This window comes from Haematobia irritans, chromosome 4 (genome assembly GCF_050003625.1).
Source record: "Haematobia irritans isolate KBUSLIRL chromosome 4, ASM5000362v1, whole genome shotgun sequence".
Classification (NCBI taxonomy): domain Eukaryota; kingdom Metazoa; phylum Arthropoda; class Insecta; order Diptera; family Muscidae; genus Haematobia; species Haematobia irritans.
In genome coordinates this window covers 48,969,417-48,990,950 of record NC_134400.1, presented here as the reverse complement: position 1 = coordinate 48,990,950, position 21,534 = coordinate 48,969,417, and the positions used below count along the sequence as shown (strand labels likewise).

The window sequence follows — 21,534 nt, the reverse complement described above, 5'->3', positions numbered from 1 at the left end:
TTTTTTGGTTTTTCGTTTATGTTTATGCGAAAATATGGGAAACCTGTAGTATCTACAGCCAGAGAAAAAATACTTTCTTCCGGAATGAAATTTCAGACAAACAAAACTCACCTTTCTCATAAAGCGTTTTCTCTAATATAAACGAGTTTATGACATGCGATACCACGATTGTCTCTGATATTTTTGGTTTGCTTTTAAAGAAAATTTAGTTCTGTCAAAGAAAAACTTCGATTGTCTAAAATTTGAAAGAATTGAAAGAATTTTTATTACATGAAATTTACATCTTCACTTAAATGAAAATCTCGTCTCTTTAATTGAAAGAAATTGTGAATTTTCATAACAGTTTACATTACATTTGTACGTATTTGGACCAGTTGTCCTCCGTTCTGCAAAGATCGATGGTTCAAGTGGAAATTTTCAAATGACTTTGATTTGATTATATATACATTTAGTTTATTTCCTTTGGAAATGCTTAATAATTGGCATTCGGAAAATTATTTTGATTATCTATTGTTGAATCTGGCTCGGGGTTTGAATTATTACATTTAGGCAGTTTCTGCATACCCGCTTACTAATTCATATCTCTAAAATTTGTCTCCATATGGTTCTTTACTCTTGAGCGTAGATTAGAATGCGTCTTTGCATTATGAAAGTTTTACAGAATTTCGGAACCGCTTACTAATTCATTTCTCTAAATACAATTTTGCACCTTATTGTAATTTTTGGATGAATTATTATATATTGGAAAATTCTGTGACCTCGATACAAATTCGGTTTTGAATCTTCGTAACACGAATTTTGGAAAGTTCATTATTGAGCTTGTGGTTCAGTCAACATTCATCACCTAGGATTGTACAACATATCTATTCATATCCATACAACATATCTATTCATATTCATTGTGAAACGATCTGTGGAAACCACTTGTACTTTATTCAACCTCAATTTGGTTAATTCCGTTTTGGGTTTGAGTTTGTTTTAACGCGTAGCGCATACACTTGTCTTGAAAATTATTAAGTCAACAAATTTCACTTCGACCTTTGGGACTAAATATATGAGTTCGGGATTTCAATAATAAATTCAGTTACGAGTTGTCCTCAAGTTGAGATTTTCTGACTACATTTGTCGCTTCGAAATTTGGAGGAAGCGTACATATTTATTCTAATATAAACAGTAGTACCCTCTTTTAAAGTCATTGTCCGATGGCACCTACTGTCACTCCCTCCGACTCAGGGGCGAAGATGTCGGAGGCTGGGGGTTCAGGAAAGAACTCAGCCAAGAGCTCACCAACACAGGACAAATTTCTCTTTGACTGTGATTATTTAATCACTTTCTGTACCTCATTCGAACAGGCAGATGTCGCGGATCAGACGGACTCTGTCCTGGAAGTAAAGTTGGAGGATTTGGAGAATCGATGGCAAAGACTGCAAGCTACGTATGAGAGCTTAATGTTATCTCCCGTTTCTACAAATTCAAACGACTTTAAGGAAAATGCCAAAATAAACTTTAATGCAAGTTCGGAGGCATATTACACCGCCAGGGCTCAAATTCTCGATATTCTGAGAATATTTGGCGGATATACTCGTCAAAGCACTAGACACAGTCTAGTCCCCTCGTATATTCCTCAAAATCCGTATCAGCCTCAGAATTCAGCTCAAGAAGCATCGAACAGTTTTATTAAAGTTCCGCCTTTTGATACGGAGGTTTTCAAAGGAGGATATGAGGAATGGCCGTCATTCCGTGACATGTTCACGGCGGTTTATGTTAACCATCCCAAATTGACAAGAGCTCAGAAACTGTATCACCTCAGGAATAAGACAAAGGGGCCTGCGGGGGAATCGTGAAACGTTATACCCTTTGTGACGAAAATTTCGATATCGCCTGTAATGCTCTTAAGGCCGAAACACAATGAAAAAAAGCAGGCGTATGCCTTAGCTTTTTTCTTTGCTTTAAAGCGGCTTCCATTTTCCCAACACACATAGAAAATCGTATTTGTCGCTTCATAAACATAAACAAACTTATATTTCCATACACAAACCTGGAGCAACAAATGTTTTTAACGTCAAAATCAAAGCAGCCTATAGAAGCCGGAAAAGTTAAAATTTATTTAACTTATTTTCACGCTTCGGTCTCAAGCTTATATTTATTGTGCGCACTCTCATAATTATGAACGGTTCAACTTTTTTCGAAGCAAAGAAAAAAGAGAAGATTTAAGCTGTGTGTTCATTGTGTGTCGGCGTTTAAGGAACGATATGAAAACAAACGCGTCCTAGTGGACAAACAATTGGAACTTCTTTTCGATATTCCCATGGCTTCTATTGAAAATAGCGACTCCATACAAAAAATTCATTCATCGGTTAATGATTGTCTATGTACATTGCGAACTCTTGATGTGGAAATTGAAAGTTGGGACCCTATATTAGTGTATCTAGTTTCGACAAAATTGCCCGACGAAACACTCTCTCTTTGGGAACAGTCTCTCAAATCTCATCGTCACCTTCCAACATGGAAGCAGTTAGATGAGTTTCTGGTTCAACGATTTGAAGTGGTAGAAATAATATCTAGCATAAAGTCGACAAAGAATAAGGGTACTGTCTCTTCACAAAGGACCGATACTGTTCAAACCTACCACTCTCAAGAGAAATTGAACTCAACTTGTTCCCTTTGTGATGCCCAACATACGATAAGGGATTGTCCTGAATTTCGAAAATATGGCGTGCAGCAACGCATTGATTTTATCTATAAAAATAGAATATGCGGTAATTGCCTCTCCCCTTCTAATCTTAAAGCGAGCTGCAAAAGTAAGCAAATGTGTGTTATTTGCAATAAGCCACATCACAGCCTCCTTCATTTGAGAGCAAAACCCTAAGGAAAAATTGGGAAAAAGGTGGTGAATCACACCCCTACGGGAGGGAAACAAAATGTTGTTGAAACACTACCCTGTAACTCGTCTCAAATTGAAAGGCCCACCACATCAGAATCGCCAAGCTCGTCTCAAGTCCAAGCTAATTTCGCTTCAAATAACGACATGATTTTGCTTCGGACAGCTTTAGTTCAAATCGAAACTTACGATGATTTGGTAACCGTGCGGGCATTGATTTATCCCGGGTCTCAGAGAACTTTTATATCAGAAAAGGTTCAGAGGCCTACCACTAAGGCTCGATTCGAAATTTTTGGAATTTGCGATCAGCGACAAGTGTCGGAAAAGGAATGCCATTTAGTCATTGTGTCTAGAAAACATGACATCAGATTTAAAGTGTCTGCTATTGTGGTACCAAAAATTGCTAAACAACTTCCTTCACAGTCATTTGAAATATACAATCCTTGTGAGCTTAAGGATTTAGAATTGGCTGATCCTTATTTTAATAAATCTGCCTAAATCGACATGATTTTGGGAAACGACTCGGAGAGATTTATAAATATTGACGGCGTAAAAAAGAATTTATGTGGGAACGCATCAGCATATAATACTATTTTCGGCTGGGTGTTAAGTGGTCCAATGCGAACAGATCAACAAATGTTATTGAATCTGAGGATGTTCTAATCAGTGAATTATTAAGGAAGTTTTGGGAGCAGAAAGAAATTCCAAAAATTTTTCACGCCTCCGAATCAGATAGATTTTGTGAAGAATTTTATACGCGCACTACCACTCGAAATCCAGATGGACGTTATATGGTGCGGTTAACTTTTAAGAAAGAATTTTCTGGGACATTGTCTTTGGGGTCTTCCAGATTTCTCGCCTTGGCTCAATTCCATAGAATGGAAAAAAAATGTTTCGAAAACTCCCGAGTTGCAGAGTCAATATAACTCTGTTTTAAATGAATACATTACTCTAGGCCACGCTGAGGAGACTTCCCCTCGTGAAATGAATTATGAGGGAAACTTCAATTCTTTTTATCTCCCGCACCACGCGGTAATTCGTCCAGAGCATAGGTCTACCAAAGTACGGGTAGTATTTAATGCGTTTCGTAAGAGCAAATCCGGATATTCGTTAAATGATGTCTTACACACAGGACCGACTTTACAGACGGATTTGTCTTCTGTCATTCTGAATTGGCGAAAATATCAATATGTGTTTTGTGGGGACATTACGAAAATGTATAGGCAAATTTGGTTGCATCCTGGCGATAGGGCCTATCAACGAATACTTTTCCGAAATGAGTCACAAGGTTATATGACAGCGATTTTCTACGTTTTCACGAATCTAACTCCACAAAGACTCTTGGAGTCAGGTGGAATGCTCTCACTGACACTTTCAGTTACACTCTGAATTCTATTCAAGTTTGTGAAAATACTACCAAGCGAAAAGTGCTTTCGACGGTGGCTCAGCTATTCGATCCTGCGGGATGGATAGCACCCGTTGTAATCCGTTCAAAGATTTTAATGCAACAACTTTGGTTAGAAGGACTTGATTGGGATGACGTCCTAAGTTCTGATTCTCTGTCAAAGTGGAAAAATCTCGACTCGGATTTGAATCATATTGATTCGGTTTCAATACTGCCCATCAGATACCATCGAAATTCACGGGTTTTGCGATGCGTCTCAGTCGGCCTTCTGCGCATGCGTTTATGTTCGTTGTAAAACATCGAAACCTGTTGTATATTCCAATCTCTTACTTGCAAAAAGTAAGGTGGCCCCCCTAAAACCCGTCTGTTTGCCACGTCTGGAGCTTAATGGCTCGTCTGGTAAATTTCGTTCTTTCGATTTTAAGATAAGTGGGATTACAATGTGGACTGATTCATCAATTGTGTTGGGGTGGCTCGCCAAACCGCCGTGGACATGGGAGACGTATATAGCTAACAGAACTTCACAAATACACGATTTAGTTCCAAAGGGTGTTTGGAAACATGTTGCTACATACGATAATCCCGCAGATCTCGGAACAAGAGGTTGTAAACCTTTGGATTTGAATGGTAACTCATTATGGTTTCACGGCCCAAGTTGGTTAACCAATCCTCCTTCAAGTTGGCCAAAAAGAAATCCCCTCGAACCTCCTGACATATGAACGCGTAGACATGTTGATGTTTTACATGGGAGTGTTGAAGATGCCGATGAATTGGGTAGATTTTCATCATACTCTAGGGCATTGAAAGTAATGTCATACGTTTTCCGATTTTATAATAATTGTAGAAGTCGAATCCACTCAGTTCCCAGACTTTTGTCCCCGATGCTCACTCAAAAGGAGGTAAACGCAACAAAATATCGATTAATTTCTCTCGCGCAGAGGAGATTTTACTTTGACGAATTCGAACATTTGAGCGAATCAAAACCTTTGCCAGCAAAAAGTCCCTTGCAGTGTTTGAATCCTTTTATTGATTCTAATGGAGTCCTTCGTGTGAATGGAAGACTCGTTGACTCATCCTTACCATACAATGAACGTTACCCTATTATATTACCCGGAAATTCCCGTCTCTGTCACTTATATCTCGTTCATTTGCACCACTTTCTTGCTCATGGTGAATGCATACTGATGTGTCGTATGTCTCAAACCGAATTTTATATATCTCGTCTCAAGCCCAGAATAAAGAGCATAATACATAAGTGTAAAACGTGTATAATTTTCAAAAAGAAGCAATGTGCTCAAATAATGGCTCCATTACCACCAGAGAGGTGCACAATAACACCCCCTTTTCATATCACAAGCGTCGATTTTGCAGGACCCTTTGAAATCAAAAGCTCGTGCTTACGAAAATCTCCACTTTTGAAAGGATACGTGAGCATTTTTGTATGTTTTGCCACAAAGGCAATTCATTTAGAGCCTTGTTCTGATCTATCATTGGCAGCTTTTGAGGCGGCCTTTTCTAGATTCGTTGGGAGGCGAGGCCTACCCAGAAGAGTAGTTTCAGACAACGGTAGAAATTTCCTTGGTGCAAGTCGCAAAATGCTCAAAGAATTTCGTACATTTATCATAGGGGCAGCAAGTGATATAGCTCAAAAGTACACGTCTCATGGATTTGAATGGCAATTTATACCTCCTTATGCACCACATATGGGAGGTTTGTGGGAATCGGCCGTAAAGAGCTTCAAGCATCACTTTAAAAGAATTGCAGGAGCTCAACGTTTTACATTTGAACAATTCGTAACAGTACTGGCTCGCATTGAAGGAGTTCTTAATTCAAGACCGATTTCATCAGTTTCAGAAGATCCAACAGACTTAACGGCGCTTACCCCAGGCCATTTTTTGAAAGGATCACCTATAATGGCCTTCCCAGAGCCAGTCACTCAAAACTTGTCACTTTTCAACAGATGGACGAAACTTAAAGCTATACATCGTCAGTTTGCTACGAGATGGAAGGAAGATTATTTAAAAGCTCTCCATAAGCGATACAAATGGAAAAACTTGACGAGTAACCTGAAAATTGGCGACTTAGTGGTCGTGATGGATGATTTATTACCCCCTAGCGACTGGAGATTGGGAAGAATTGTCAAAACACATCATGGATCGGATAATAACATTAGAGTTGCTGATGTCAAAATAGCAACAGGTGTCATTACGAGACCAATTGCGAAATTGTGTTATTTGCCATTAATGGATGAAATTCCATAACACAGTTTAACAATATTTACTCATCGTTATAGGTTTCATCTCCTCTCATTTATCAAATCTATATTTTTTATTATTTTTTTTTTTTTCTTTCTTTTTTCAATTTCATTGGCTAGGCTCATTATCACTCAGATCATTAACAATTTCTCTATTACAGACAATAAATTTCAAAAATGCGCATTCAAGACCTATATAAGTGCATGGTTTGTAAGAAAAGACACTCCTTGCGGTTTTGCCCAAATTTTGTGATGATGACCGTTGCTGAACGTAGATGTGTGGTCCGCAGTTATAACTATTGTCTGATTTGCTTGGCCAGGAGCCATACCGTTGATAATTGCCAGTCGTCCGATCGGTGTCGCAAATGCGGGTATGAGCATCACACTATGTTGCACCCAAGAAACGTTTATAATATTCATCGGAGGCCCAGTATCCTGCAGCGACTCGATTCAGTCCGTGTGCGAAATACCGCCAGTCAACGTAAACGCCAACTAACGTCCAACACTAAATGGATTCGCTCAACTAAACGACGGGCTGCAAGGCGTCCAGTTGCACGACCATGAAAACACACATCGAATCCTACGACTAGAACACACAATGCCCCACAGCCAAATCCCAGAATATTGTCTGAAGCAATTAAATCCTTGGCCACGGTATTATGCGTATCGGCGCACAGTGCGCACGGCGGGCGGCATGGACAAATTTGAATTTGTCTTTAATTTTTGAAATTAAATTCCTTTTTTTTACTTTCTATTTTATTAAATGTACATCAACATTTTTTGTATCCATGCATTGAATAGAAAAGTACTTATTTTGTATGTCCAGTTGGGTAACTTTTCCCTTTTGTGAATTTTGTATCTAGCTGAATAGTTTTCGAATTAAACTTATTGTGAATTATTTATAAATCAAGAATTAGCAACATAGGCTTAGTGGATAGAACCTTACATGCATTTGCCCACTCTTTTTTTACCTCCATTAAGGTGAGCATCAAATCGTTGTTCTCTTCTCAATAAAACTGAATTTGTACATCACTTCTTACACTCATTCTTGGTTTTCTTTATATTTTTGTCTTTGTGTTCCTCTCTAAATTAATTCAACTTATTATTCCTCATTCCTGAGAGGAATAATCTGATGAACTAACTTGTCATACAGTCCACTAATACTCATAGGGAGTTCCACGTATTGGAAGAAACCCCCCTCTAATTTGTGCAACACCTAAGGACGTATTCATAGATTTAGTAAAATTTTGAATTAAGGATACAAGATATTTCAAATTTGAGGACAAGGTTTATGAACAACTGAAAGGCATGCCCATGGGATCCCCCGCTTCACCAATTATAGCGGACATAATTATGGAGGAACTTTTGGACGACGTATTTGAGAAGATAACTAAACCACGTATAATAACTAAGTATGTAGATGACATATTCAGACGTCGAAGAAACACTAAAAGCTTTAAACTCTTGCAACATACAAATTCAATTCACGAAGGAAGAGGAACAGGATCAAAAATTGCCATATCTTGACGCAATAATACACAGACAAGGCAATCAACTTAAATTAAATTGGTACCAAAAACCAACAGCTTCGGGACGTCTACTTAACTTTTATTCAAATCATAGCAAACGTATCATAATCAATACTGCGACGAACTTCATCAGGAGAGTATTCAACATTAGTGATCCTAGTTTTCATTTCGAAAATGGAGAGAAAATCAAAAGAATACTGACCAATAATGATTTCCCATTAAGGACAATTCAAAATCTAATATATAAAGTAAAATCAAAGCAGATTAACAACAAAGATGGAAATACCGAAAAAGAACTTAAAATTTACAAGCCAGTGACATATATATCTGGCTTTTCGGAAAAACTGTGCAAGTCAAATTTGTACGACAAAAAGAAATATCAGCTCGCGTTAAAAACTACGAAAACAGTAAATGGATTATTTAGTAAAACTAAAATCAAAAATGACGATAAAAGCAATGTAATTTATAAGATTAAATGTAAAGGTGACAAATCCTATTTATGTAAAAAGACATATATTGGTACTAGAATTACAAAACTGAAAACTAGATTATCCTCTCACAAATCGGATATTAAAGCCACTGAAAAACCCATGGAGCAAAAAACAGCGCTTGCGGCCCACTGTGCGCTGATAGGTCACAAGCCAAACTTAGAAGACGTAAAAATTCTAGACCACGAAAACAACTACAGACGCAGACGATTTGACAGTGGCATAGGAAAAGAGATATGTGTGTTTCGAATTTATTTCGGCATAAGCCGGCTATCATACAACACCTTTTTTTTGAAGGTTCAAGTGTGATTCATTGTTGAGTTTAATGAACTGCCTGAATTTATTATGATAATTGGTTGATAGTTTTGCTGCAAGTAGAGGATGCTGATGAGGAATGTGGTAATTCCGAAACGTGCGTCCATCCAACCATCTTGCAGTCTATAGGTTAGGTTAGGATAGGTTAGGTGGCAGCCCGATGTATCAGGCTCACTTAGACTATTCAGTCCATTGTGATACCACATTGGTGAACTTCTCTCTTATCACTGAGTGCTGCCCGATTCCATGTTAAGCTCAATGACAAGGGACCTCCTTTTTATAGCCGAGTCATGCTTAGATCGACTCAGAATTTCACCACGTCCCAGAATATATATACTTTACGGGGTCTTAGAGCATTATTTCGATGTGTTACAAACGGAATGACAAAGTTAATATACCCCCATCCTATGGTGGAGGGTATAAAAATGAGTAAAACGATCTTGTTCAAAATTTATTGTTCAGTTAAATAACCGCGAAAACCGAAGACAGTACCGGCATTTAAGACAAGAAACTTCAATTAGAAAATTGGTTTTGTATTCCAATAAAAATGTGCATATTATTGAGTTTATACCCTACGCCACACTGTGGAACAGTGTATTATAAGGCAGTACATATGTTTGTAACACCCAGAAGGAGACTTGATACATCGATTTAGCCATGTCCGTCTGTCTGTGCACACGTATTTGTAATCACAGTCTAGGTCCCAGGTTCAGTCCAATCGATTTCAAATTTAGCCCAAGTATGTGCTTTAGGTCAGCATAGAACCCTATTGATATTGGAAGAATTCGGTTCAAATTTAGATATAGCTTCCATATATAGGTTTCGCCCGATTTTGAATAACCTTATTTTTAACCATAGGGGCCTCATTTATTAACTGATCGTACTCAAATTTTACACAAGGTAACCTTCTGCGGTATAAATCATACCTGCAAAATATTATACAAAGTGGTTCAGATTTAGATATAGGTCCCATATATATGCATCGCTCGATTTTGTCATATTTGGACACAATACTCTTATTTATTAACCTATGTTATCCATATTGCAAATTTTGATATACTAGCTGGTCGTATTTAGACTTACATGTAGCTCTTACATAATAAAATTGATTTTTAAAAATTTGGATTTATTACCCACAACTAATTGACCGATTTCTTTTTTAATAATGGACTCAATATTAGTGGCATACTAACTCTTTTGGTGCAAAATAAACTATAGCTCCTAATATTAGACATTTCTGCTCAGATTGTGACAAGTCTCCCGTAAACATGTTCCCCCCTTTAACAGGTTGGCTGAGAAGTCCCCGGTCTGATACATAGATGGCGTCGCTAGTATTAAATGCATATTATTATACCCTTCACCACTACTGTGGTACAGGGTATAATAAGTTTGTGCATTTGTATGTAACGCCAAGAAGGAAAAGTCTGAGACCCATCGTTTAGTATACCGATCGTCTTAGAATTAAATTCTGAGTCGATTTAGCGATGTCCGTCTGTCTGTCTGTCCGTCTGTCTGTCTGTCTGTCTGTTGATGTATTTTTGTGTGCAAAGTACAGCTCGCAGTTTTAGTCCGATTGTCCTAAAATTTGGTATAGGGTCCTGTTTCGGCTTAAAGACGATCCCTATTGATTTTGGAAAAAATTGGTTCAGATTTAGATATAGCTGCCATATATATTTTTCACCGATCTGGTCATAATTGGCGTGTATATCAACCGATCTTCCTCAAATTCCGTACATCCGAATATTTTATGAGTCTCGAAAAACTTGCAAAATATCAGCCAAATCGGTTCAGATTTAGATATAGCTCCCATATATAGCTTTCGCCCGATTTACACTCATTTGCCCACAGAGGCCAATTTTTTGCTCCGATTTAGTTGAAATTTTGCACAGGGAGTAGAATTAGCATTGTAGCTATGCGTGTCAAATTTGGTTGAAATCGCTTCAGATTTAGATATAGCTCCCATATATAGCTTTCGCCCGATCTTCACTCAAATGACCACAGAGGCCAATTTTTTGCTCCGATTTAGTTGAAATTTTGCACAGGGAGTATAATTAGCATTGTAGCTATGCGCGCCAAATTTGGTTGAAATCGGTTCAGATTTAGATGTAGCTCCCATATATAGCTTTCGCCCGATTTACACTCATATGACCACAGAGGCCAATTTTTTGCTCCGATTTAGTCGAAATTTTGCACAGGGAGTAGAATTAGCATTGTAGCTATGCGTGCCAAATTTTGTTGAAATCGGTTCAGATTTAGATATATCTCCCATATATAGCTTTCGCCCGATTTACACTCATATGACCGTAGAGGCCAATTTTTAACTCCGATTTAGTTGAAATTTTACACAGGGAGTAGAATTAGCATTGTAGCTATGCGTGCCAAATTTGGTTGAAATCGGTTCAGATTTAGATGTAGCTCCCATATATATGTTTTTCTGATTTCGACAAAAATGGTCAAAATACCAACATTTTGCTTGTAAAATCGCCACTGCTTAGTCGAAAAGTTGTAAAAATGACTCTAATTTTCCTAAACTTCTAATGCATATATATCGAGCGATAAATCATAAATAAACTTTTGCGAAGTTTTCTTAAAATTGCTCCAGATTTAAATGTTTCTCATATTTTTATTTTTTACTAACATTGCGTTCCACCCTAGTGCATTAGCCGACTTAAATTTTGAGTCTATAGATTTTGTAGAAGTCTATCAAATTCTGTCCAGATCGAGTGATATTTAAATGTATGTATTTGGGACAAACCTTTATATATAGCCCCAACACATTTGACGGATGTGATATGGTATCGAAAATTTAGATCTACAAAGTGGTGCAGGGTATAATATAGTCGGCCCCGCCCGACTTTAGACTTTCCTTACTTGTTTTTATATAGTACCAACCTTCAAATGATTCGTGTCAAAATTTGACGTCTGTAAGTCAATTAGTTTGTGAGATAGAACGTCTTTTGTGAAGCAACTTTTGTTATTGTGAAAAAAAAATGGAAAAAAAAAGAATTTCGTGTTTTGATAAAATACTGTTTTCTGAAGGGAAAAAATACGGTGGAAGCAAAAAATTGGCTTGATAATGAGTTTCCGGACTGTGACCCAGAGAAATCAACAATAATTGATTGGTATGCAAAATTCAAGCGTGAGCACGGAGGACAGTGAACGCAGTGGACGCCCGAAATAGGTGGTTACCGACGAAAACATCAAAAAAATCCACAAAATGATTTTGAATGACCGTAAAATGAAGTTGATCGAGATAGCAGAGGCCTTAAAGATATCAAAGCAACGTGTTGGTCATATCATTCATCAATATTTGGATATGCGGAAGCTCTGTGCAAAATGGGTGCCGCGCGAGCTCACATTTGACCAAAAACAACAACGTGTTGATGATTCTGAGCGGTGTTTGCAGCTGTTAACTCGTAATACACCCGAGTTTTTCCGTCGATATGTGACAATGGATGAAACATGGCTCCATCACTACATTCCTGAGTCCAATCGACAGTCGGCTGAGTGGATAGCGACCGGTGAACCGTCTCCGAAGCGTGGAAAGACTCAAAAGTCCGCTGGCAAAGTAATGGCCTCTGTTTTTTGGGATGCGCATGGAATAATTTTTATCGATTATCTTGAGAAGGGAAAAACCATCAACAGTGACTATTATATGGCGTTATTGGAGCGTTTGAAGGTCGAAATCGCGGCAAAACGGCCCCATATGAAGAACAAAAAAGTGTTGTTCCACCAAGACAACGCACCGTGCCACAAGTCATTGAGAACGATGGCAAAAATTAATGAATTGGGTTTCGAATTGCTTCCCCACCCACCGTATTCTCCAGATCTGGCCCCCAGCGCTCGCAGGGAAAAAATTTGGCTGCAATGAGGAGGTGATCGCCGAAACTGAGGCCTATTTTGAGGCAAAACCTACCAAAATGGTATCAAAAAATTGGAAGGTCGTTATAATCGTTGTATCGCTCTTGAAGGGAACTATGTTGAATAATAAAAACGAATTTTAACAAAAAATGTGTTTTGCTTTGTTAGACCGGGGACTTATCAGCCAATCTGTTATTTTCTCCAAAACCTATACCAATGATACCCCATAAATGCTTATGTTTACAAATTCTGTAGGGGTGGTTTAGGGTATGATATAGTCGGCCCAGCCCGACTTTCTACTTTCTAGCCGGCAAGGCTTGATCTTTAACAATGTGTGGTAACTACAATTACCACTCGTGCCAAAACAAAAATTCTAACAAAATATGAAGATTACCACAAATCTACCAAACAAATATTTCTATAGCAATTTATGTCAAAACTTTATTCCTGTAGAAAATTTTGTCAACATTTTATTTCTATAGAAAATTATGTCAAAATTGTAGTTCTTTAGAATTTTTTTTTTCAAAATGTTTTTTCTCTAAAAAATTTTCTCAAAATTTTATTTCAATGGAATTTTTTCTCAAAATTTTATTTCTATAGAATTTATTATCAAAATTTTATTTCTATAGAAAAATTGCTCAAAAAAATTTCTTTATAGAAGGTTATGTTAGGTTAAAGTGGCAGCCCGATTAAATTTCAGGCTCACTTAGACTATTCAGTCCATTGTGATACCACATTTAACTAAAAGTACCTATTACATATGGGCACTTCTAGTCTTAACCACTGAACCTTCTCTGTTATTTACTTTTGTGGAACCAACCAGATTGCTCCAAAAACATTAACAAACTGCTTAAGTTAACGTTTTCCAGGTCAGCCAGTAATCTAAAGCTATATGCTCCTAAAATTCGCTTACGCCTTACACAAAAAGCAGGACACTCACACAAGAGGTGTTTAATTGAAGTATAATGATAGTCATTATACTTCGCACCTATAGTTTTTGCAAATTCGCCTATCAGGCAGCGACCCGTTATAGCAGATATCAGGAGTGATATCTGGCGTCTCGAGAACATATCTAGTGTGCGGTTTAAGTTTAAATGGGGCCATATTTGCTTGGTGTCGTTACAACCCTTACAATTCTCCCATCGAACATTTGCCATCATGACAGCCTTCTCACGCAGTAAAAGCTTGCAGGTGGCCAGAGGCATACCAACAGATTCTAGTTCCCCTGGAATATGTAAGGTAGTTCCTAGCCTTGCTAACACATCTGCTTCACAGTTCCCCGGTATGTTCCTATGACCAGGCACCCATATTAGGTGAATATTGTACTGCTCAGCCACCTCGTTGAGAGATTTGCGGCAGTCTATGGCCGTTTTTGAGTTAAGGAACACAGAGTCCAAGGATTTTATTGCAGGTTGACTGTCTGAGTATATATTAATGCCAATATTTGTTGGAACATTACTTCTCAGCCAATTCACCACCTCTCTTATTGCCAATATTTCAGCCTGAAAAACACTACAGTGATTAGGTAATCTTTTCGCTATTCGAATTTCCAGATCTTTAGAATATACTCCGAACCCCACTTGTCCATTCAATTTGGAGCCATCAGTATAGAAATCTATATATCTTTTATTCCCCGGGGTCTGTGTACACCACGCCTCACTGTTGGGAATTAGAGTTTCAAACTTTTTGTCGAAAAGTGGTTTTGCCAGGGTGTAATCCACTACGTTAGGCACATCTGGCATTACTTTGAGGACCGAACTATGACCGTACATTTTTTCCGACCATAGCGATAGCTCGCGCAACCGCACAGCCGTTGTTGCAGCTGACTGTTTGGCCAAAATGTCTAAAGGCAATAGATGTAGCATGACATTAAGGGAGTCTGTTCCTGTCTTACTAAATGCGCCTGAGATACATAAGCTCGCCATACGCTGAACTTTATCTAAACAAGTCGGTTTCTGAAGTGCCGGCCACCAGACTACAACACCGTATAGCATTATAGGTCTAACCACTGCCGTGTATAGCCAATGCACAATTTTTTGTCTTAGTCCCCACTTTTTCCCTATTGCCTTTTTGCACGAGTACAAAGCTACCGTGGCTTTTCTCGCCCTCTCTTCAATATTAAGCCTAAAATTCAGCTTCCTGTCCAAAATAACGCCAAGGTATTTTGCACACTCACCAAAGGGAATTTCAGTACCCCCTAAGGAAATGGGCCTAACCGTGGGAGTTTTGCAATCTTTGCAGTACATGACTATTTCTGTCTTTGCTGGATTTACACCAAGACCATTATCTTTCGCCCATTTCTCAGTCATCCGGAGAGCTCTCTGTATAATATCTCTGATTGTGGATGGGAATTTTCCCCTGACTGCTAGCGCCACATCATCTGCGTATGCCACCACTTGTATCCTTTCTTTTTCTAGGGAAACCAGAAGGTCGTTTATAGCAACATTCCAAAGAAGAGGTGATAGAACTCCTCCTTGGGGAGTGCGTCTGTTCACATACCTTTGTATGTTTGCTTGCCCTAGTGTGGCTGAAATGCGTCTCTTTCTTAGAAGTTCGTCTAACAGCCTAAGTATACCTGGATCAACATCCAGAGTTGTCAGTCCATTTAATATCGAGCTCGGATGGACATTATTGAACGCCCCTTCGATGTCTAGAAACTCCATGATTGTGTATTCTTTGACAGATAGTGACCTTTCAATAAAGCTGACTAGTTCATGCAATGCGGTCTCAGTAGACTTGCCCTTCGAGTATGCATGCTGTCGTTTCGAGAGCAAACTTGAATCCACGCTAGTTCTAAGATACATGTCTATCATCCTCTCCAGGGTCTTAAGTAGGAATGAAGATAAGCTGATTGGTCGGAAATCCTTCGCACTCGAGTGAGAGGCTTTTCCTGCTTTAGGTATGAACACGACTTTTGTTTCCCTCCACTTTTCTGGAATATATGCTAAGTTTACACATCGTTTATATATCACCGTCAACCAGGGGATAATTCTTTCAGACACTGCCTGTAACTCCGCCGGAGTAATTCCATCAGGTCCGGGGGATTTGAATGGTCCAAAGCTATTTAAAGCCCATTTTATTCTAGATTTCGACACAATTTCCTCGATAGGAAATGATAGCTGAGCCTCTGTTACACCGCCGGAACATGGTTCAACCGTCTGATTTCCAGGGAAGTGTATGTCCAAAAGTACCTCCAACGTCTCCTTACTGGACGTTGTCCAATTTCCCTCCGATGTTTTAATGAAACCTGGAGCGGTGTTAGTGGATGCTAGTACCTTCCGTAGTCTGGAAGCCTCTGACGTATTCTCAATACTGCTACAGTAATCATCCCAAGAGTTTTGTTGAGACCTTCTCAGTTCTCGTTTATATGCTATCAGATTCATCTTGTAAGTGTCCCAATCCTCCGGAGCTCTTGTGGACTTTGCTTTGTTAAAGAGCTTCCTGCAGGATTTCCTCATATTACTTAACTCCGTAGTCCACCATGGCGGCCGATTTTTTCCCCTTGGCTTTCCTCTAGGGCAAGCAGATTTCAGTGAAATGTTGAAGGCCTTAGTAATCCGCTCCACTGCGTGTTCGATATCTTGCACAGTGCTCATATTTGTCTCCGGCATTTCCGGTATCATCAAATTGAACGATTCCCTATACCTATTCCAATCAGCTTTCCTAACATTTGGCGGAAATATGGTCTTTGAAGTACGAACAGCCAATCTGAAACTGATGTAGCGATGATCTGAGAAGCTATGTTCCCTCAAAACTTGCCACTCAGATATCTTATCATTCAGTTCCGGAGAGGTCAACGTGACGTCCAAAACCTCTTGTCTGTTCCTGGTGACGAAGGTTGGTGCATCTCCCTTATTACAAACTACCAGGTTAGTACGCAAAATAAACTCTATTAGCGACTCTCCCCTTGCATTAGTATCACTACTTCCCCAAATACTATGATGTGCATTTGCATCGCATCCCATAATGAGTTTTTCTTTGTTTTTAGTGACTCCTCAACTAAGGTCTTAACGGTGGCATCTCCCTATCATGTCCCATGTAGACCGAAGATACCCAATATTTGCATGTGGACGGACGGTCATAAGTTGGTAATATTAAAATTTGAATTGTCATTTGTCAATAAAAATTTTTGTTTCCAGTTTCTTGTAGACACTAGGCTAATAAGTGGCGATGATGTTATTTTGCGTACACGGGAAAATTTTGTACCTAGAATACTTCAGGGCGTAAAAAAAAACAAAATCTGAATCTATCGAGAGAGTGGTAAATCTTATTAATTTGGAAGGAAATGGTAAAATTGTTTTCAACTATATCTTAAATATCTGCTTATAGGCTTTTATATTTTCAGAACGTAATAAATCAATATTAGCGTTAATGCTTCTCCCATTTTTATTTCCATCTCCTATGAAAGGGACGAAAAGAGGTGTTCTTAAACATACCAAAGCAAAGTGTGCCGATTCGTTTATTTGCCACTTTCCTGTATGTATAAATTTTGAAACAAAAATAACAATTTAATGAGAATTTCCTTAACATTTACTTTTCTAAATTATTTTATTTGATAGGACCTGCAATCAGCGGATAGTGGAGTAAGGAAACTCATTAGCGAGCTTTCTCAACTGCAGCCTTTTATTGTGATTGTTGGATCACCGGTAAACCTCGGATGGGTAGTTGTTGCTCACGTTAAGTATACGTTTACCGATTTGTCTTCCTGTTTGAAATGTGCAATAGCGACTTACATGGCGTTGAACGTTAAATATCCTGTTATGTCGGGAACTGCCTGGTTTGTTTTACAAAAATATTTTTTTAATATATCAACATCATTTGACAACTACTTGGAAAAAAGTGTTAGTACTGTAGTTAACGATTTAGATTTGCTAAAAACTGATTTTATCGTAGTAATCATCACTTTGGTCAAAGGACAGTTCGGTACTGGTTCCATGCCTTTATCTTTATTATTATATCGAATAATTTTCGATTCATTTAAGTTACTAATTTTAAGTTATTCGAATTTAAACTTAGTTTACAATTATTTTACTATTTCACAATGAATCTTAATTGCTTTCACTGCGGACTCAATTTTGAATTGAAACAATTTATTTTTCATTTAAAAACACTTAAGACGTCATGATATGTTTGCACTATTTGTAATAGTTCATTGGTTATATTCACAATTTTTTAAAACATGTTAAGCGTCATGAGTCTTCAAAAAAAGTAACTGCAAATTCTGCTTTAAACAATAATGAATGCTTTTCCGAATTTTTTGAAAATAGTTTTGAAGAAAATAGTTATGAAGCGACAATAAGTCAAAATGAAACCCATAATACTGATTCTTATGTCAGCGAACTAACTAAACACATGTTAAATTATTATTGCAAAGCAAAAATACCGTGCAAATACTCGATGCAATGCATACAAAGTTTTCGTTGATTATTAAAAAATGTATTACCGATAATATGAGCAATGATAGTTTTCATAATGGCGGGCCAATTCAAAAGTTCCTTAAAGTTGACATTCCCACGACCGAATATAAGTTTATAAAATATTTAAAGCAATTGAAATGTTTTTTTCAAATGTAGACAAGTTGCAGTTCATCGAGGAGTGGAATCTTCGTTAAATATTATAAACATTCGTCATTCTAAAGAAGTTGTTCATTCACTTCAAATATTCCCTTTGAAAGACTTTTTTCAAAATTATTTACATGTACAAATTTTCAACAAGAATTGGTTGCAAATCCAATCATTATCGGGGATCTAAGCAAAGTCAATATATAAATGAGTTATACAAAGATATCTTTAAAGCGGGATCAGAAACCCGTAAATCCGAAGAACGAGTAGTTAATAGTAATGGAAGGAAATTATTGGAATTCTGCACTGATAATAACTTACTGATATTGAATGGAGTAACCAGAGGAGATGAAGATGGATCATTTAGGACATACCGGCGAATCTGTAAACGATATATGTGCTATCTCTCAAGAATTATTGAACCTTGTGAAGGAATTTAGAGTGGAGGATAAAACTTGGTCAGATCACCTGCCAATTAAATTATTACTTGGTATACCTACTCAGCACGGAACTGAAGATGGTCTAAAACTATTACCAAAACTTTATTGGAAAGATGGGGATAAAGAAAGATATCAAATGAAACTAAATGAGAATATGTCGAACATGTTATCCGAGAGGCTGGAAATCACCCTGGACGATCTTGCTAATGTTATTACAGACTCGTCTAAGAAACAAAAGTCATACAAAACGCCTTTTCAACCTAAACAGAAATGGAATACCTTGCAATGCTTTAACGCTAGAAACAAAATGTTTGAATTACTGAAAAACATAAACTGGCAAACACAACAGACTCCAAAGAACAATATATAAACGCTTTCAAAAATAATAAATCGATTTGTAGGTCTAACAAAAAAGAATATCAGGATCTGCTTCTCGAGAAAATAAATAACGTTTGTGATTCCAAACAATGGTGGAAAGTCACGAGAGAAATAAGAAACCAAACATTCCAAATAAGCTTCAACATATCATCTACCGACTTCAAAAACTATTTCGAAAGCCTTTTAAATCCCACAAGTAGAATAGTAGAAATCAGTTATGCACCTAACTTTCGGACCGACCCCATAAATATTGGATTGCGATATAAGCCTTTCGGAATTGATAAATGTTCTAAACAAATTAAAAACAAGTAAGTAAAGTAGGAAGTCGGGCGGGGCCGACTATATCATACCCTAAACCACCCTTACTGAATTAGTAATCATAAACATTTGTGGGGTAAAACTGATATGGGTCTGGGGATTAACCGCAGTTGCTTTATCTCAATCTGACTATAGCTCATGGTCAGTGTTGTCAGGGTAAATGATGGATTTACCCTACAAAGACAAAAAAAGTTCCTTACTTTCCCATACATTCCCCAACAATTCTCCCTACAATATTTTTCGTTATATTTGAACAAATTTATAAAAATCAAAATGGTTGTAAGTACTTTATTATTTCAAAACATGAAAATGCAACGTATAAAGGGTGATTTGTTAAGAGCTTGATAACTTTTAAAAAAAAAAAACGCATAAAATTTGCAAAATCTCATCGGTTCTTTATATGAAACGTTAGATTGGTCCATGACATTTACTTTTTGAAGATAATTTCATTTAAATGCTGACCGCGGCTGCGTCTTAGGTGGTCCATTCGGAAAGTCAAATTTTGGGCAACTTTTTCGAGCATTTCGGCCGGAATAGCCCGAATTTCTTCGGAAATGTTGTCTTCCAAAGCTGGAATAGTTGCTGGCTTATTTCTGTAGACTTTAGACTTGACGTAGCCCCACAAAAAATAGTCTAAAGGCGTCAAATCGCATGATCTTGGTGGCCAACTTACCGGTCCATTTCTTGAGATGAATTGTTCTCCGAAGTTTTCCCTCAAAATGGCCATAGAATCGCGAGCTGTGTGGCATGTAGCGCCATCTTGTTGAAACCACATGTCAACCAAGTTCAGTTCTTCCATTTTTGGCAACAAAAAGTTTGTTAGCATCGAACGATAGCGATCGCCATTCACCGTAACGTTGCGTCCAACAGCATCTTTGAAAAAATACGGTCCAATGATTCCACCAGCGTACAAACCACACCAAACAGTGCATTTTTCGGGATGCATGGGCAGTTCTTGAACGGCTTCTGGTTGCTCTTCACTCCAAATGCGGCAATTTTGCTTATTTACGTAGCCATTCAACCAGAAATGAGCCTCATCGCTGAACAAAATTTGTCGATAAAAAAGCGGATTTTCTGCCAACTTTTCTAGGGCCCATTCACTGAAAATTCGACGTTGTGGCAGATCGTAAGTCTATTCATGATGAAATGTCAAAGCATACTGAGCATCTTTCTCTTTGACACCATGTCTGAAATCCCACGTGATCTGTCAAATACTAATGCATAAAAATCCTAACCTCAAACGAATCACCCTTTATAACGTAGCAAATAAATTTGTATTACCACCACGGTTGCCACAGTTGGTAGAATTCTACCAAAAACAGTATTTTTGTACCCTTCACCACTACTGTGGTACAGGGTATAATAAGTTTGTGCATTTGTAAGTAACGCCAAGAAATAATAGTCATAGACCCATCTTTTAGTATACCGATCGACTTAGAATTAAATTCTGAGTCGATTTAGCGATGTCCGTCCGTCTGTCTGTATATGTAATTTTGTGCACAAAGTACAGCTCGCAATTTAAGTCCGATCGTCCCCAATTTTAGCATGGGGTCTTTCTTCGGGTCAAAGACAATCGCTATTGATTTTGAACAAAATCGGTTCAGATTTAGATATAGATGTCATATATATTTATCACCGATTTGATCATAATTCACGTATTTATGAACCGATCTTCTTCAAATTTCAAACCTGCAAAACATCAGTCGGTTCAGATTTAGATATAGCTCCCATATATATCTTTCGTCCGATTTGCACTTATATGGCTTCAAAAGTCAGAATTTTGCCCTGATTTGATTTAAAATTTGCACAAAGTGTACGTTTTATAATATGGTTAACTGTGCCAAATTTGGTTGAAATCGGTTCAGATTTAGATATAGCTCCCATGTATACCTTTCGTCCGATTTGGACTTATATGGCCTCAAAAGCCAGAATTTTACCGTGATTTGCTTCAAATTTAGCACAAGGAGTACGTTAAACAATATTGTTAACTGTGCCAAATTTGGTTTAAATCGGTTCAGATTTATAGCTCCCATATATATCTTTCGTCCGATTTGCACTTATATGGCTTCAAAATCCACAATTTTGCCCTGATTTGATTCAAAAT

The 21,534-nt window shown here is 37.8% G+C and overlaps 2 protein-coding genes across 2 annotated transcripts; both read left to right on the top strand.

The window, feature by feature from the left end:
- The first annotated feature begins 4,096 nt into the window (after positions 1-4,096).
- Positions 4,097-5,005, top strand: LOC142235390 (uncharacterized). Its single transcript, XM_075306644.1, has 3 exons — positions 4,097-4,232; positions 4,283-4,429; positions 4,509-5,005. Exons 1-3 carry the CDS (start codon positions 4,097-4,099, stop codon positions 5,003-5,005), a joined length of 780 nt encoding a protein of 259 aa, XP_075162759.1.
- Positions 5,006-5,587: 582 nt separating this feature from the next.
- On the top strand, positions 5,588-6,547 carry LOC142235389 (uncharacterized). Its single transcript, XM_075306643.1, has one exon. The coding sequence runs from the start codon at positions 5,588-5,590 to the stop codon at positions 6,545-6,547; it is 960 nt and encodes a 319-aa protein (XP_075162758.1).
- The last annotated feature ends 14,987 nt before the right edge of the window (positions 6,548-21,534 follow it).